Source organism: Indicator indicator, chromosome 7 (assembly GCF_027791375.1).
Source record: "Indicator indicator isolate 239-I01 chromosome 7, UM_Iind_1.1, whole genome shotgun sequence".
Classification (NCBI taxonomy): Eukaryota; Metazoa; Chordata; class Aves; order Piciformes; family Indicatoridae; genus Indicator; species Indicator indicator.
The window spans coordinates 40,189,382-40,207,727 of NC_072016.1; the positions used below are offsets into that span (position 1 = coordinate 40,189,382).

The 18,346-nt window shown below is 42.8% G+C and overlaps 1 protein-coding gene across 1 annotated transcript; it reads left to right on the forward strand.

Moving 5' to 3' along the window:
* The first annotated feature begins 57 nt into the window (after nucleotides 1-57).
* On the forward strand, nucleotides 58-16,313 carry FAM149B1 (family with sequence similarity 149 member B1). The gene is made up of 16 exons (XM_054382740.1): nucleotides 58-146; nucleotides 308-421; nucleotides 1,046-1,150; nucleotides 1,470-1,599; nucleotides 3,168-3,310; nucleotides 4,349-4,468; nucleotides 5,037-5,207; nucleotides 7,148-7,335; nucleotides 7,574-7,704; nucleotides 8,251-8,304; nucleotides 8,745-8,857; nucleotides 10,058-10,264; nucleotides 11,930-12,056; nucleotides 13,035-13,160; nucleotides 14,428-14,509; nucleotides 16,240-16,313. The coding sequence occupies exons 1-16, from the start codon at nucleotides 58-60 to the stop codon at nucleotides 16,311-16,313; spliced, it is 1,974 nt and encodes a 657-aa protein (XP_054238715.1).
* Nucleotides 16,314-18,346: the final 2,033 nt, after the last annotated feature.

The following is an 18,346-nucleotide window of genomic DNA, read 5'->3' on the forward strand; positions in this document are numbered from 1 at the left end:
GCCAGCGGCGCCGAGCCGAGCGGCCTGGCTCCGCCTCCCCGGGGGTGGAGCGCCGTCATGGCGGCGGCGAGCGGCGGCGGCGCGGCGGAGCTGAGGATGATCTCGCGATACACGCGGAAGCCGGTGCCCCTCGGCGCTCCGGGGATGTGAGTCGCCGCTGCCGCCTACCCTCGGTCTCATTGTCGCGGTCTCCGCGGTCCCCGTGCCTGCCCATCCGCACTCCGCTTCAGAACGAACACTGGGCCCCTTGCCTAGACGTGGGGGATGGCGGTGCTGAGCTGAGGCCCGGGTTAACGGGTGTCCCCAGGCGGGGGAGGGGGCTGGAGCGGGCCGAGTCTAACGGGGAGGTGTGCGGGCCCGGGGCTGTGAACGCGGAAAGGGACCTGCGCCGAGGCTGCGGCCGGGATACGGACAAGCTGCGGTAAGGTGCTTGCAGCGGTCCTGGCCGGCGGGTGTACCCCTGGCCTTAAAAATACCGGTGATAGCGTAATTAAATCCCTGCCCTGGCCTTTTTTGACCCAGGAGGTGACGGATGGGCTGGTACTTTTGGGGGGAGGGGGCAGAGGTTTACATAAATACACCGGGTTTGGTAGTTGGCTGCTTTTCATTACTCCATTAACACCTCCCTGTCTCCAACTACACTGACGTTTCTTAACCCTCCTTCCTCGATACCTAAACGCTGACAAAAACCTTAGCAAATACTGTTTCTCCAAAATCGCTACTGCTTGGTTTGGTGGCCGCTCTTGTATGGTTGGATTATGAATCTCATACAGGAACAAGGACATTGTCTCTGCTTTGAGAAAGGTGTAGCCCAAGTCCCAACGTTAAAGGAAGACACCGATTTCTAAGCTAAGACCTTCAACTCCCTGTTTAGCATATAGCTTCTAGACCTTAATTCTAAAGCTTTGGTAACAAGAATGAATAATAAATAGGCAAATGGAAATAAGTGCATTCATTGGAAAGCAGGAAAACCCCTCTGTAAGGCTTGGGAATTCTGTAGGTGTTTATGTTTAGAGGTAATATCAAGTTCCACCTCTTGTTTCAGACACGGACTTCCCAAGCATGTCTTGCGGCACCATCCGCCACCGGAACCACAGGCTGAGGTGCGCACAGGTGCACCTGAGGCTGAAAACTGTGGCCAGACCTCAAGGTACTTCTCATAAACTGCATCTTTGGGGACAGTGGCAAAATCGGGCACCTCTATGCTGAGTTGCTTTACAGAAGTAAAACTTGTGGAGCCACTGTGTTTTGCTTGACCTCCAGATTATTAGGAGTTGCCATTATAATTAATTCTGTACTATGGCTTCTGCTTAAAGGCCTCAGAAGTAAATAGTGACCCCATGAAGACTGTATCATTGCTAAGGCCTTTTCTGATATATCTGCAGAAAGAAGTTTGCTTACTCACTTTCACTGTCCGCTGTGGTTTGGTGGTTTTTTTTTGCTTCTTCTCCTCAACATGTGCATTTCAGGGAGTCTGAAATCTGCAAGGAATCACATACTTCAGTTACTCCACGTGATCATGGGAACTCATTGTTTGCTAGCCCCAGTTACACCGACACCTCCACTGAAGACAGCTCAGTCTTCTCTTGGGGCTATGATGTGAGTAGAACGTGATCATCCCAACCAAATGTAACACAAAGAGTAGAAAGACACTGGAAATACTGCTGCGAATATATTTCAGGATAAAAATGAGGATTGGATCTGTCAAGAAGTCATGACAGTGGTTACAGAAAGTACATCAGTGGTGCTTCAGAGAGGACAAGGTGCAGTGGGCACAAACTAGAACGCAGATGGTTCCATCTGAACAGGAGGAAAAATTTCCTTGCTGTGAGGGTGATGGATCCCTGGAGCAGGCTGCCCAGAGAGGTTGTAGAGTCTCCTTCTCTGGAGAGATTCCAAATCTATTTGGACATTGTGATCCCCTGAGCAGCTTGCTCTGGGTGACTCTGAGTCTCCTTCTCTGGAGACTTTCAAGCCCTGTCTGGATGTGTTCCTGTGCAGCCTGTAGTAGATTGCATGGTCCTGCTCTGCCAGGCATGAAGTTGGACTTGATGATCTCCAGAGGTCCCTTCCAATCCCTAACATCCTGTGATCCTGTGACCCTGCTTTAGCAGGGTGGTTGAACTTGGATGATGTCTAGAGGTCTCTTAGTACTCCCACCATGATGGGATTCTGTGAACACTTTTTATTACCTTTTCCCCATCTTTCCTTTCTCTCAATTCAAAACATATTAGGCTCATATTATTCAATTGATATTCTGCATTTCCACCTAAAACTTTGGAAATGCAAAGCATTTAATGTATAAGTCTGTCTATCCAACTTAATAAATGCTGTTAATCTGGAATCTCTAAGAGGAGGAGATGACTTCCAGATGCTCGCTGTGAGTTTATTCATCTTCTATATACTTAGGTGTTTCTCCAAATATAGCAAGCCCTTAAACCATTATTTTCATGTAGAAATATTTGGAGTTTCCCTGTCTACCAAAACAGAGCATGCTGTTGCTTTCTGTGAGGTGAGATGGAACTGTTTAGATTTCATCTATGCAAGGTCTACCTACACAGGAATAAGTAACAAAGGTCCTGAACATCCTTTGCTCCCACAGATTTTTGTTCTGCTGTTGTATGTGGACATTGCAAGCAACAGATCTCCCATTGCATTCCAATTATGGGACCACAGAATTATTTTATTCAGAAAAGACCTTTAAGGTGATCAAGTTCAACCATCATCTAACTTATACCAGGTCTGGTGCTAAACCATGTCCCTCAGCACCACATCTCTGCAACACCTCCAGGGATGGGGATTCAACCCACCTCTCTGAGAAGCCTAGTCCAGTGTTTAACAACCCTGTTATCCTTCATGTCTAATCTCTTTTATGTGCATTATCATGCCTTTAACTTCAGATACTCAGGTATTTAAAAATGTTTTAATAGTTTTCCTGTTGTGTCACTGTGAGATTTTTATGTATCTGCCATCAGTCTATTATACCTGGGGAAAGTTACTTACTGCCTTTCAATGGAGAAGAAATAGAACTGTTTTAATCAGTCCTGCTAAGCTTTAAGCCAGTACTTGTCTTGTTCAATTCTACAATTTAAATTGTATGAACTAGGATTTAAAATCCTTGCTGGATGCTATTCACTAGGTATTTATTGGATAACTTTCCTGTCTAGGAGTTTGATAAAGCTGCCACACAGCAAGTTGAGCAAATGTTCAGACAAATTGATGAGCTTCTCTATGAGCAGAAGGAAAATGTGCATGTGGAAGCACTGCGGGAAGAATGCTACCAGTGGACAGCCAACTTTCCTCATCTCAGGTATTTTATTAACAGACTAATGCTAGAGCCATCCCAGAGTTTAAAAGGGAGGGGATGGAAACAGGTGCTTTTGAAACAATGTTAGCAGCAGGGTTGTTTTATGCAATGATGTGGTAGGCAGAGATAAAAAGCTCACTCTGGTAGTCTACCTGCCATTGTCATTAATAAACATTCTGCTCACACTGGTTCCTTGCCAGAGGATTATTGCTGTTTGCAACTGACTTGGCCTTATCATAGCAAAATTCTCTTAGGAAGGATGTATGGTACAGCTAAAGGTGCTTAAAATGATTTCAGAATCCTCCTACCCTAGCAAAGCAGTCTGTATGGCTACCTGCAAACTTCAATTCTCAGTCTTTATTACATGCACTTGAACAGCTTTGTACATATTCAAGCCTTAAAATTAGAAGAGCATGAAAAACAAGATTTTTAATGTATTTACCTCACTCAAAACAATTTGAGAGCTGGAACCCTTCCGCTCTGAGGCCAGACTGAGAGAACTGGGGTTTGTCCATCCTGGAGAAGGCTTTGGGAAGATCTTATTATGACCTTTCAGTACTTAAAGGGGGTCTATAAGAAAGCTGGGGACAGACTTTTGAGCAGGGGCTGTTATGACAGGGCAAGGGGTGATGGTTTAAATTAAAAGAGGGAGATTCAGGCTAGAGAGAAGGAATACATTTTTTACATGGAGGGTGGTGAGACCCTGGCCCAGGATTGCCAGAGAGGTGATAGAAGCCTCATCCTTAGAACCATTCCAGGTCAGGTTGTTTTGGGCTCTGAACAACCTGCTCTAGTTGCAGGTGTCCTTCCTGACTGCAAGGGATTTGGACTAGATGACCTTTAGAGGCCCTTTCTAACCCAAACCATTCTGTGATTCTATGATTCTGTGTACTAGGCAACAGAACTGAAACCAGGTGTAACTTTTATCAAGAAAACTGCATGGCTTTCAAAAGAATTTTACAATTTGCTGCTTTATGTTCTTATACATGTCAATCTTACTGCCAACACTGATTCATTTACCCTTTGCTTTCACCATGGCAGGGTTGTGGGGAAGCAGCTCATGATCTCCACTGATGAAGGGTATGGATGGTATTCTAGTTCACCTTCTGGCAGTTTAGGTTCCTCAGATGTAAGTTCACCACAAGAAAGAGATTCTAATGAGTAAGTACCAGCAATTGGACCAGACTGTAGCAAGACAGTGAAGTGATTTTGTCCTCCATGGGCTGCAGTGACAGGCTGCTTAAAATGTGAAGCCTGACTCCTTTCTATTAGGCTGAGTTTTGAACACAGCACACTTTCTCTTTTTAACTAGAACTAATGCAGTCAGAACAGCAAGGCTACATAGCTGTGCTTGTTGGTAACTACAGTGAACTGGCCAGCAAATAGAAATACTTTTGCTGCTACCAACTCCTTAAGGATATGTTTGTTTGGTATCTGGTTTGTGTGTTGACCATCTATTAAATCTGTGTAGAACTTCAGAAATACAAAGCACTACTTTTATTATTTAATGCTTTAGAATGTGTTTTAATTGGCTTTGAGTTTTGTCCTGAAGTTTCACCTTCCTTTGAAAGAATTAAGAATATCCAAACTAAAAGAGTTTTTCATGTAATGCATCATTTTTTGGCCTTCCTACTGCTTGGACTTGACTGTCATGTTGTCTCTTAACCAAATGCTGCTATTAGAAGATCTTATTTTCATTTCTGATTCTTGCAAACTCTTACCTGTTCAGCTTTAGTGTTTTTGGCAAGAAGGTACCTCTCTGCATTATTCCTGTTCACAAAAAGGCTGACCGTTCCAAGTCTCCAACCTTGTGTTCTCCAGAGAGTGAAGAAGGTGAAGATGGAGTAATTGTCTCTGAAGGTGTCATGGAGGAATATTTAGCATTTGACCACAGAGATATGTAGGTATTGAATATCAACATAGCAACTAGTCCCAGGGTCCTGGAATTCCTGCTCTGAAGTTTATATCTATATCATAGTGATGTTAGTTGGTAAAGTAGTTGATGGATTTATATATGTAATTTATGTATCTATTTTGTATCTTATCGACAGAACTTTCAAAGGCCTGATGTTGCTGGGGCCCCTGGGAGTTCTCCAGATCCTTTGCCAGTTTAAACATAGAACCATAGAATCATTTAGGTTGCAAAAGACCTTTAAGATCATTGAGTCCAACTGTTAACTGAGCACTACCAGGTCACCACTAAACTGTGTCCCTCAACACCACATCTACACTGCTTTTCAATCCCTCCAGGGATGGGGACTCCACCACTGCCCTGAGCAGCCTGGTCCAGGGCTTCACAACCCTTTTCAAGAAAGAATTGCTCCTAATGTTCAACTTAAACCTCCCCTGGCACAACTTGAGGCTATTTCCCCTTGTCCTATCACTTGTTATTTGAGAGAAGAGATCAATCTCCACCTCGCTAAAACCTCCTCCGTTTCATAACGTTATTTTCCTTCTTTCAAAGGAGAGCGAATGCAACAAACACACTGAGAAAAAATATAATTTGCAGAAGAAATTGGGAAAGTAAAATTATTTCCAAATTACTACTCTCCAAAAAACTCTCAGCATCTGGAAAGCAATCTTTCTGTTTTATCTCATGAAGTAAAAAGTACACAATTTTCTACTATCTCTGGTTTCTGGCTAGGAAGACACTTTGGGCAGGACTTTCACATCCCTGCTAGAACTGTTTCTTGTGCTAAGTTGTGAATTTCTGCAGTTTTTCATATTAGCCATTTTTGTGCCTGGATTAAATCATTCTATTGTAACCAAGGGCCTCCCGTGTATTGGCATATTTAATAAAACTTGTTAAAATGCCATTTAATTTTTACACTAAGTCAAACTCATTGTTATGCACTAGCAGTATGCTGCTTTGGTTTTGTAGTAGCTTTTTTAGGTGGAAATGTACCTTTCCAAAGTTTTGGGGGTAATCTAAGAATTAGAATTTGCCAAGGAATAGTTACCACTATTTTTATCTTAAGAAGAAAGGATTAAGGGTAGCATAAAGAGGATTCTTTTTGCCCCTTTACTTTATTCAACAGAACGATATGAACGTATGGCCTGGGGAAGGACTCTGGATGGTACTGTCAGTTGCCAACTACTTAATTGGGTTTAATTAGTAAAGCCACTTAGCTGCATGGACTGTGAGAGTCAAATGGGTAGGTGGCTTGCTTTGACAAGGCCAGAGAGACATTGCTGTAGCAAACAATTTTGCTGCCTCTATAAAACAATGGTGAAAATATTAGAGCTTTTTTACAGTACTGTCTGCTTTTCTTTCCTAAGGTTTGTAGTTTTTTGGTGTCAAGTTCTAATTCAGGGAACAGATGTGAAAGCCATAATAAATATGCTAGCATGAGTATTATTTTCTCCCTTCTGTAAGGTTCTCACTGTAATTATTAATACTTATTTTTAAATAGAACTCTGATCTCCTTGATAAATGATTTCTTATTCCTGAAGTGTCATTTATAGTCATTCTCTATAGGGAAACCAAGGAGTGCAGTAATGAGGTGACTGTCTCAGTCATTTCTCATTTAGGTTAGATTCTGGAAGAAACAAAAATTCAAGTGCCCTGTGTATAGAAGCTTGCTCCATTCAATACTACCCTGTTATTTGATGTTGCTGTTTATTAAACTATCATCTCTCAGAAAAATAATTTTATGTGACAAATACTTCTGAAGTGTTGTCTTCAAGCTATTTGGCCAGTTGCCTTGGCCTTTTTCAGGTGAAGAGAAAATAGAACAGAAATACAGCCTTGGAAGTTTTAATCCTGTTAAATAAATACAGCAAAATACAGGGAGCAAATAAAGTGAGTTTATGGCACAAGTAGTTCTTACCTTTTTACAGGGAAGAGGAGTTGCAGGAGAGGAAAATGGGACTGTCTTCTGGTAGACGGAAACTGGGGTTTCCTCCTATCTCTCCCTATTCCTGCATGAAGGACTCTGTGCTCACATTTGTGTTTGATGACGTGTGGAGTGAAGTCCTAGTCTGCATGGAAGAATTAATCTGCAGACACTGGGAAGGGTCAGTCTCTGGTAAGGATCACTGGTAAACTGAAGATTCAAAAGGGGATTTCAGTTACTTAGTTTTGCAAAGGTGCGATGAGAGAGAGATATATTTGGGAATAATCTCACTGGGGGAAAAAAAGTTATTTTGCTACCAGTATGAGAAATGGCCTCAAAAGATTTAATAGAGTTTAGCACCTAAGAGGACTCTTTCCAAAATTTGGATTCTAGCAATGGCAGTATTTATAAGAATTCTGTCTTCTCACAGATGATGAGAAAAATATCATAACAGTGGAAACCATCAAAGCAGATACTGGGAGCCCTTTGCCAGTTGATCCTATGCCAGCGTTGTTACCTCCTGTGCCACAGACTAAAATGCCCTCAGTGACATCCAATCTGGTAAGTATTTTTAGCCAGCTGGTTTGTGTGGGGACAAGTCAATACAGCACTACCTAAGCAAACAGACTGGAATACGTCAGGGAGCTGTTTAGATACACAACTCCCTTGGCTTTTGTATGGCTGCTGACTGTCCTTTCTAACACTTAAGTGCTGTTGTTCCTTGGTTGCACATTTCATTACTACTCTTCTCTGTTTTATACACGTATCAGGCATGTGGGGACTATTCATTAGTGATGCATTCTTTCTACACTTCAGTGATGTTTGAACTAAATTGTGAGATGGAGGACTGCATGTGTGAGATCCTGTTCTCACTAGCACTAACTCATCAGGCAGCAGAGGACACATCTCAGTGCAGTTGTAAAGCAGAGTTGTTTTGCTCAGACACTGAATTAGACTGTGTAAGCCGCTTTAGATGACCTGTTCCTAGAGCACTATGCACCAAAGTGTTACCTCTTTATTCCATTTTAATCCAATTCTTTTTGTTCTTTTCTTCTCCTTTATTCCTACTCCTGCCTCTTCCTCGTCTTCCCCTTACTGTGTGTGTAGTGCTCAAAACCCAGAAGTGGCCACAAAAGCAAAAAGAGGAGAAAACCACCTCAAGTATGTATGCTGGAGAGATGAGAGCTCTGCTGTTTTCTCTTTGTTGTCGTTCCGGTGGGTGCAACGTGATGGTTTTCCAGATCAGTGTGTATTCCAGGAAAGGAGTTTGCAGTTACGTTCTTGACATAAAAATGTCATTGTACACTGACAATCAGTTTTGTGAAGCTGCTAAATGTAGCCACTGTTGGAAGATCATGCAAATGACAAGCTGAGTTGGAATGACGTAGCATGGTAGGATATATTTTCTAAGCACTACCATTTGCAAGAAAAATGGAATGCTAAGACACCTAGCTTAGATGGGAAGATAATGAACTATTTGGATGGCATGGAAGAAATCAACTTCTTCTCTCCAAAACTGTTTACAGGGGCAAAATCTGTAAATATGTTTGTGTGTGTCTCTGCCAAACAGTGATTTCCTTACTTATTTTTCAAACTTGCAGGTAAATCTCTCTCAAGGGTCAAGTAGTGGTTCTCAACATAACCTAAATGGCTTGATGGTGATACATGGGATCCAGTTACAGCAAAGGAATCTGCCTGCACTGGAGAAAACGCTGTAAGAACTATAGATCATCTGTTGTTAAGTAGAGCACTCTTACGGGAGAGGGATTCAACCTAAAACACTGTGAGACAACTTTCTACACTGGAGAAAGCAATTCTCAGTTCTCTTCCTGCTTGTTTGTTTATTTGTTCTCTGTCAGATACTGTATTTCTCGTACACTGGTTTTCTGTTTGATTCTGTTTGATTGCTGGTTTACCACTTTGTAAACAGGTGTGGCATTACTGTTGGCACTAACTGACATCCTGGAAGGAGATACAAGCTCAGAATGGGACAGAGAAACCCCTTTGCATAGTTGCTAGAAGTAGAACTAGATCTAGGCTGTGAAGAGTGGCATTTACAGTGTGGGATGTTTTTTTGATCTGTTCTGTGACTTAATTTTTACTTTCATACTGGAATTTTCAATCGGAAAGCTCATGGGTCAGTATCTCAGGTCCATCCCCTGTTCCTTCCTAATTTGGCTGTAAATTATATTACATAAAAATAGGAAAATGCATAATCTCTGTGCACACATAATACTATTCTTGGGGGCACTGATTGATGAGAAGCTTACCATGAGCTGGCAGTGTGTTCATGCAGCCCAGAAGGCAAACCATATTCTGGGCTGCATCAAGAAGAGTGTGGCCAGCAGGTCAACAGAGGGGATTCTGCCCTTTACTCTGCTTTTGTGACACCCCACCTCGAATACTGTGTCTAGTACTAGTGTTCCCATCCTAAGAAGGACACAGAACTGTTGGAGCGAGTCCAGAGGAGGGCCACAAGGATGATCCAAGGGCTGGAGCACCTCTGCTATGATGACAGGATGAGGGAGAGCTGGGGTTGTTCAGCCTGGAGAAGAGAAGACGCCAGGAGGGACCTTAGAGCTGCCTTCCAATACCTGAAGGGAACCTACAGGAAAGCTGGAAAGAGACTTCATAAGGGTGTCTAGTGACAGGACAAGGGGGAATGGTTTGAGGTTTTTGGAGAGTAGGTTTAGATTGGATCTTAGGAAGAAGTTCTTTGGTATAGGTGTGGTCAGACTCTAGAATGGGTTGCCCAGGGAGGCTGTGGATGTGCCAGATTGGATGAGGTCTTGAGCAACCAAGTCTAGCTGAGAGACATCCCTGCCCATGGCCGGGGAATTGAAGTAGATGATCTCTAAGGTCCCTTCCAACCTAAGCCATGCTGACCACAGCTCTTTTGGAATTCTTTTGTCCGGGTCCTGGATGACAAACGGCCAGGCTCCAGTTCCATCCTCTCTACCAGAGCGTGGCCAAATCATCCTCTAGAGCACAGCACATCACCCCTGTCACGTGCTACCAGAAGGCGAAACCCACCTCCACGTACCCTGCATCCCATCAGCACCAGCCACTCTTGTACTGGGACCCCAGGCTCTGTGGACCATATCTTCAGGGGAGCTCGACTGTACGTTTCAAAACCAGCTTCTCACTGCAAGTTACATATTTAGGGAACCCAGCTTATACAGAAAGCATTCAGATGGACAGAAAGAACACAAATTATTTAAGTGCCCATCAAAGCAGTCTCCTCTGAGAAAGTAGAGTTCCTCAAGCTGATGTTTCCTGTGCTACAACCTATGATTCATTGAATCACATACTCATTTAGGTAGTTTTGCATACAACCTATAGACCTCAGTCTCTCCAGTATGAGCAAAGCAAATACTACCTCTTGATAACCAGCTTGCTTTTTCTGTTTTCAAGATGAATTTAAAACTATAGATTTTGGAGGTCAAACTGCCTGCTGCTATCCTAACCCAGACTGGGCTGTAAGGTGCTGACCTTACACAGGTTATCTGACTGACCAAGGGACTCTTCGTGAACTCAGTGAACCTTCAGTCACATACAGAGTATCTTCGTTTTGTTTGGCACAATGATCTGGCTCAGTGTCATTCACAGACACTACAAGGTTAAACAATGAAGAGTTTCATCTGCTTCTATATTCTACCTGTTGTAAATTGACATAGCTTACTTGTAGTTTAGAAGTTCACCTATAAACTCATCCAGCCTGTTGTTTTTGGTCATGTCCTGTTGAGAGATGTGTTCCCAGTCCCTGATCTTTCTAGTTGCAGTATTTCATGCTTCTGTTCACTTTCCTCAGCCTTCAGTCTAACAATTATCAACATCTCCCCTTTATTGCCTTCAGTGTTTAAATGGATGTAGAGAATAGGAAAGTCTTTTAAAATGCTGATTATAGTTTGAAGCTTTTCTAATGTATTCTTACAGAATACAGGCCTCAGGTTGTACCAAGGAAGGTTTAGGTTGGTCATTAGGAAGTCTTCCCTGAAAGGGTTGTCAAGCCCTGGCCCAGCCTGCTCAGGGAAGTGGGTAATGTATCATCTATGGAGGGATTTAAAAGCCATGTAACTGTGGTGCTGAGACATGGTGTTGTGGTAGACTTGATAGTGTTAGGTTAATGGTTGCAGCACCTGGTCTTAAAGGTCTTTTCCAGCCTAAATGATTCTATGAACACCCTTCTTCAGTCAGCTCCAGAACATGAAAGGCTTCTTGATCATTTCTAGTACTTTTCAAGCAGATAATGTACAGATACCCTTCCTGTGAAACAAGGCTTCCATATGAGAAGGCTGTCTCTTGAAAACAGAATACTTACTCTTTTATATGCCTCCTGTGACTAAAGCTTGACTTGTGTTGTATTTTGTGCAGTTAGATCAGGGTAGCTCCCTTTAGAAGGTATCTGAAAGCCTTCCTTCGATGCTCAAACGCAATATGGAGAAGGCAGAAGCCTTGTTTCACCTCCAGATGTTTTATTGGACGCTTGTAATAAGTGAAAGAGCTACAACATGTGTATGCATCATGCAGCTTTTTCACTTGCTCTGCTTAAAATATGGCCCAGCGCTGTTCCTTTTTTGTTGCTCTACTGATGTACTTCCTCCTAAATGATATAAACACAGGGCAAAAAATAACTGTGGCTGGGAACGGGCAGCGTCTTGTGGCAGAACTCCACACCCTTTGCTCTCAGCTTTAACATAATACCAAACAAACTATCGTTAGGGCCCATTTATACAACAACAAACATCAACCCTGTGTTTTTTCTGTTCTTTCTGGTGCATTTCAGTCTGACTTCACATGAGCAGCTGACTTCGCCCTCCCCACTGCTGCTGAACCGCAACAACCTCCTACCACCCATTGCCACCATCAGCGGGACAGAGCACAGCAGCACTGCAGGATCCCAGAGGCAAACGGTAAGAGGCACAACAGTTGCACTGCTGGATAGATGTTTGGTACAGGGTTGGACTTGATGATTCATAGAATACTTTGGATTGGAAGGCACCTTAAAAATCATCTAGTTTCAAGCCCTTCTGCCATGGACAGGGACACCTTCTACTAGCCCAGGTTGCTCGAGGCCCCATCCAGCCTGGCCTTGAACACCTCCAGGGAGGGGGCATCCACAACCTCCCTGGGCAACCTGTTCCAGTGTCTCACCACCCTCACTGTAAAGAATTTCTTCCTACTTTCCAGTCTAAATCTCCCTTCCTCAAACTTAAATCTGTTCCCCCTCATCCTATCACAACAAGCCCTTGTGAAAAGTCTCTTCCTAGTTTTCTTGTAGGTCCCTTTCAGTACTGGAAGGCTGCTGTAAGGTCTCCCTGGAGCCTTCTTCAGGCTGAACAACTCTCTCCCAGCCCATACCCACAGGGGGGGTTCTCCAGCTCTCTTACCCTGGCCTCCTCTGCACCCACTCCAGCAGTTAGACATCCCTCAGAACTGGGCACAGTGGTCCAGGTGGAGTCTCACAAGAGCAGAGTAGAGGGGGAGAATCACATTCCTTGTGCTGCTGGTCACGCTTCTTTTGTTGCAGCCCAGGATCTTGGCCTTCTGGGCTGCATGATCTCAGAAGTCTTTTCTAGCCTTAGTGAATCTATGGTTCTATAAATTGTCATCACTGCTCATCAAATTACTTAAACCCATGAGTTCAAATTTGTTTGTTACCCTGTAAATGACAACTGAAATAGATGCACAAAAAACGTTGCATCCATTTTGACTGTAATAGCATCACACAGAGTTGAATATTTTAATTCCAATTAATACCAGATTTTTTCCTCCCCATAGCTAGGTGTACAATGAATGTTTTGGCAAATTAGCTTTAATTCTTAGGCTAATTATTTTAAATGTACTTCTGCAATAAAAGAAAGTCCTGACTGTGTTATTCTTCGATGCAGAAGTCTCGTGGGAACTCAAGCCGAGCACACAGTGTGACAACACACAAAGATACTCACCAGCAGCTACAGGAGAGGCTTTTCTTACCTGATCATCTCTCCAGGCCTAACACAACCAGCACACTCTTGGTAAAGCTCAGCAAGTTATGCCAAACAGTCGTTAGTTACTGAATAGGGTGCTCTGGCAGTTAAACATTACTGGAGAACCTAATGTCACAAGTTATCAGTGCCAGGGAGCTACAGAATCATAGAATCCCAGCATAGCAGGGATTGGAAGGGACCTCCAGAGATCTAGTCCAACCCCCCCCTGGTAAAGCAGGGTCACCCACAGCAGGCTGCTCAAGAGGGTTTGAAATCTCTCCAGAGAAGGAGAATCCACAACCTCTCTAGGCAGCCTGCTCCAGGGCTCGAGCACAGTCACAGGAAAGTTGATTACATTTAGGTGGAGTTTCCTGGTCCACTTTTGTGGCCATTGCCCCTTGTCCTGTCACTGGGCACCACTGAAAAGAGTTTGATTCAATGTCCTTGCCCCCACCCTTCAGCTATGGATCAGCACTGAGAAGATCCCCTCTGTCTGCACTTTCCAGGCTAAACAGCCCCAGGTCTCTCAGCCTTCCCTTCTCACAGAGATGTTCCAGTCCCCTCAGCGTCTTTGTAGCTTCTTGTCTTGAACTGGGTAGCCTAGAACTGCAGCCAGTGCTCCGATGTGGCCTCACTAGGGCTGAGGAGGAACAGAACCTCCCTCAACCTACTTATCACCATGGTTCATCAAGTTCACCACTTGAATACAAACATCATCACTGGGCAATTCCAAAACAAGCAGGACAAGTCACTTGTTCATGAATAACAATCTTGCTACACTCCTCACAGTGAGCTCCTAAGTATACCTACAAGCAGCTGGTGGTGCCACACTTTTCTTGAAGAACCCAAGTTTGAGATGCTTGTGGAAAGCCTCTCAGAAAACCTAAGCATTACTTGAGGTGTAACATTCAATCCAGCATTTTTAAAATCTATTTTAAACCAGAAATATTTCCAGAAGTGGTGAGAATGCCCTTAACTGGCCCAGTGACCATTCAGCATGTTAGAAGAGTATATTTCACAGAACCACAGAGTTGTCAGGGTTGGAAGGGACCCCAAGGATCATCTAGTTCCAACTCCACTGCCATGGGCAGGGGCACCTTCCACTAGATCCAGTCTGGTGTTAAAAACATCCTGCATTTCAGAGCAGCATTTCCTGCTCCTGAAGTCGATTTAACCCTCCTTAACCTTACAAAAGTTAGTGCTTAGACCTTTATGATATCCTACAGATTAGGAAATACAGGTTTAAATAGTCTGTAGCTGTGTTAACATCGTGATGTTTAAACATTTTTCATGCAAAGATAACTTGTCTTTTCAGCCAGAGCCACAGCGCCGCCGCTCTTGCACTGTTACTGATTACAGTAATCAACCTCGGACAAGGAAAGGATCAACAGGTTCAGGTATGCTCATCAGTCAGAGTCTAAGATCAAGAAATAGGTAGGTTTTGGGGACAGGGATGTATATCCTACAGAGGTAATCACCTCGAGAAGGTTTTTCAGAGTGCTATTTCCTGTTGTCAAAACTCAATTATACAGAGTACGTTTGGGTGTGGGTTTTTATTATGACTATTTTACATCACTTTGGGAAGCTTCATGCCATCAGCCCCAATGCCTCCTGTGTCAAAGTTAAGAGCAGGAATTGCCAGTTTAAACAGAAATTAGCAACAACTACTTTCTGTCCAAGGGTTTTTCCATCTGCTCAGCTGTAGAACTGAAAAAAATTGCATTGTGTCCAAAAACAACCCTTATTTGCACTGTATCTGGAAGGGCTTCCACCAGGTCTGCACTAGATCTTACAATTGCGTTAGATCAACTTGAAGTTTCATTTCAAGCTGGTGACTGTGCCAGCACAATTTGCATCCATAGCCTGTAAATCTGTGTTGCTTGTAGTTTGATTTGTAACAATTGGATGAGCTCTGTGGAGTTACTTGGCATAACCTAAAAATCAGTCCCATCTGAAATGACTTCTTTTTGACTGAAGTATCAAGGCAGCAGGAAAGCATTTTTGTTATGATGTAATGCAGAACTTTTCTTCTAGCTTCCCTTTATTGCAGTCCTCTCCTTAAAACTGTTTATGGTTAATATGAAAGTAGTCTCCACAGATGCTTTGGAGTAGTTAGTCACAACCAGCACTGCTCTGTGGCTGGGTTGTTGGTTTTTTTTTTTTAATAGTAAGAAGCTACAACACTAAGTTGCATGGTAGGCCAATGTACCTTCCCTTCAGAGGTTTAGGTTCTGCCTTTTGCTGCACACACAAGGGCTAGTCAACTGGAAGAGTTTGTTCAGAGATTATGGTAAAGCAGTAGTGAACTCTTGTGCCCTGAAACAGCTGTTCTGAATGCCATCCTTCACCTTGAGCACACCATTTTAGCTTCAATACAAAGTCCAGTATCACCTGCACCTGGAAAAGCTGGCACAGAGCAGGACACTTGCTGAATACCACGTCTGTCAAAGCAAGTTAGACTGGATTCCTTTCATCAGTGTTCTGGCATTCCTTATGGAGCTGTTGGAACTTTCCACGTGAAAATACAGCAAGATAGGATTGAAGCTGCAAAAGTTGATGGAAGCTGCCAGGGTTAAGGTAGCAAGCACATGGGTGATTAATTATTAGAGGGCAGGAGGGGTGTTTTATACCTTGTTTAATACCTGAATGGACAACTCTCACAGGAAGCAGAGGGAGTTTAACAAAGATACCAAATTGGAGTAACTTGGTTTTAAGCAAGAAAGGAATGGGTCCTACTAAAATGAAAACAAACATCTGCTCTCCCCCCCCCTTAAAAACTCCACTAGTATCTTTACATGCAAGATGAGTTTTATGACTGCTGCTTTCACACAGCAAAAGATGAAATCAGCACCGTAACTCTGTAGATTTGAATACTGCATGAGGGATCAAGGAATACAGAAGTTCCTTGCAATGCAGCAACTATAAAAGCACAAACTTTGCCCCTTCTGGAAGGCCAGCCACTTGTCTCAAACTTGCTGTAGTTATATGTAATGCAGCTGGTAGTGACCTATTAGAATAAAAAGCTGAAAAAAAGGCATTTTAGTTTGAAACTGAAGGAGATGTATTTGGCAGATGGTTTCATTCCCTTCCAGAAGTCTGAAAGTTGTATGTGCTCTCTGTTCATTAGGTCTTCAGCTGCATGGTTCTGCAAAAGCCCACATTCGGAGTGGATCAGTCTCAAAAAGCAAGCAGAACTTCTGACATGCCATGAAGAGGTATCCATCTATCCATCTGCAGAGAGTCATCACCCACGTCTCATTCTAAGCAGCATCAGATTTGTTTACAGAGTTTTCAAAAACCCTTCCTTAGGAATAGTTATTTTTATATAAATCTAAATAGCAACTGCCAAAGATTAGAAGGGGTATGCTTAAACATTCCATTTTCTACCAGTATTAGTTGTACTCAAGTGGAAGGGTGAATATACTCCAGTGGACAGTAAATCCTAACTCCTAGAAGATCTTGCAGATGTCTATTGATGTTTTCCCATTACTGTCTTAGTGACTGGTTCATGTTGTTGCAGACAGGTGCTGCAGAACCTGCTGATTATTCCTTTAGCTCTAAAAAAGATTAACAAGGTCTTCCATGGTTGTAGTAATTTCTGTCTTTAAAGCTCTATTTGTATGTTTAAAGCAATACTGTACTATTAAAAAACAAGCACTGCACGATACTGCTTCTACAACTCAACTTAGGCAAGTTGAGGCAAGTTACGAATCCTATGTCGTAATTTCAACAGATATTAACAGAGTTGTGTAGAACTAAGGTAGCAAACATGATGAACACAAGTGACAGCTTTAAGGGTAGCACACCACTGACTTGTCCTGGGAAACATTTAACACCTCCTTCACAGTAAGGTGTGAGTAAGGTTTAAGAGGAAAGAAGGAGCCTCTTACTGCAAGTGGCTCCAGACAGTATTCAAACATCTTCTAGGGAGATATGGGATGGTAATTTCACAGAATAAGTCAGTTTCCCTTTCTAAAAATGCCTGCAATTATTTAAGATTCCTGCACTTCACCATGAAGTTCCATCACTCACAGATGCAATGGTGTAGCTTTTAGTAGCTGTGTTTTGCACTGTGTGGCAGACCTACCAGAGGAATTAGCTGTTGTTGCCCTTGTGCCTCCAAATGAGACAAAAACAATGAACAAAAGTTTCTCAAACTAAGTGATTAGTTGAAGGTCTCACTCCCAAGCAGTACAGGTGCCAGGCTACCAGTCCAAGGACAAGGTAAAGATAACCACTTACTGTATTTTACCACTGAGGACACCACAGGAAAAGGGTTGTTCTATTATAACACCATTAAAGAGCACTTTTTTTTTTTCTTAATTTCCTTATTAATATTTTCCAAATCACACTTCATAATGGAAAACATTTGTCAGGATTCTTCATGAAGTAGTTCCCCTATTTCCCTACTCTAAGCTATGCAACCTATCAAATGTACCTATAGAGCAGCTAATAATTTTTAATCAGTATTGAAGTTCTTGAGCCCAGTTGACCCAAGCATGCTGTAATCAAGAAGGAAGAAACCAAAGCAGAACTGTGGAAATGTAACTGGGTTAACTTTCCTTTGCATTGTTGAGGGGCAAAGAAGCTCTAGGCTCAATCTAAAGTTTGTCTAGAAATAAATTGATGTGGGAGAGGCCTCTATTCACAAAAACCTTTCAAGATACACTTTCTCCTAACAGCTAAGACTACTGCAACATGTACAATGTGTCATTTAGTTATCCCACACTAACTAGAGATAAACATCCTGTTTGTATCAGTGCCGTTCCTCAGGGACCAAGTTAGTTTTCCCTAGCTCTACTGCATAGGAGTTACAAAAACACACAAATAAACCAGAAGAGTTTTCTAGTAACATGATGTGGTTGGTACTTTATAGCCCAGAGGAGGTGGTATGTTAAGTTAAAGCAGCCTCATCATAAGGGTAACTCTTGTTTTCTGTACAAAGGGTTGACACCAGAGACTGCTCCTGGCCTGTTAGATCCCTTGAATGTTACTTTGACTATACAATATAGGTATGTGTTAAGCAACATGATGGTATACTGTACTCGCAAACAGGATCATTTTTGAAAGACAAGTAAAAAGGAGGAGGGTTTCCATCTACCTCTAGCTTCCCCCCAGGAAGTTCCCAAGTGCTCTCACTGAAGCAGCAAGGAGCTGCCACTCAGAAGTACGTGTTCACTATTTGAAAAATGACCCACAACGTCAGCCTCATTCCTCTGAGCTCAGCACAGCAA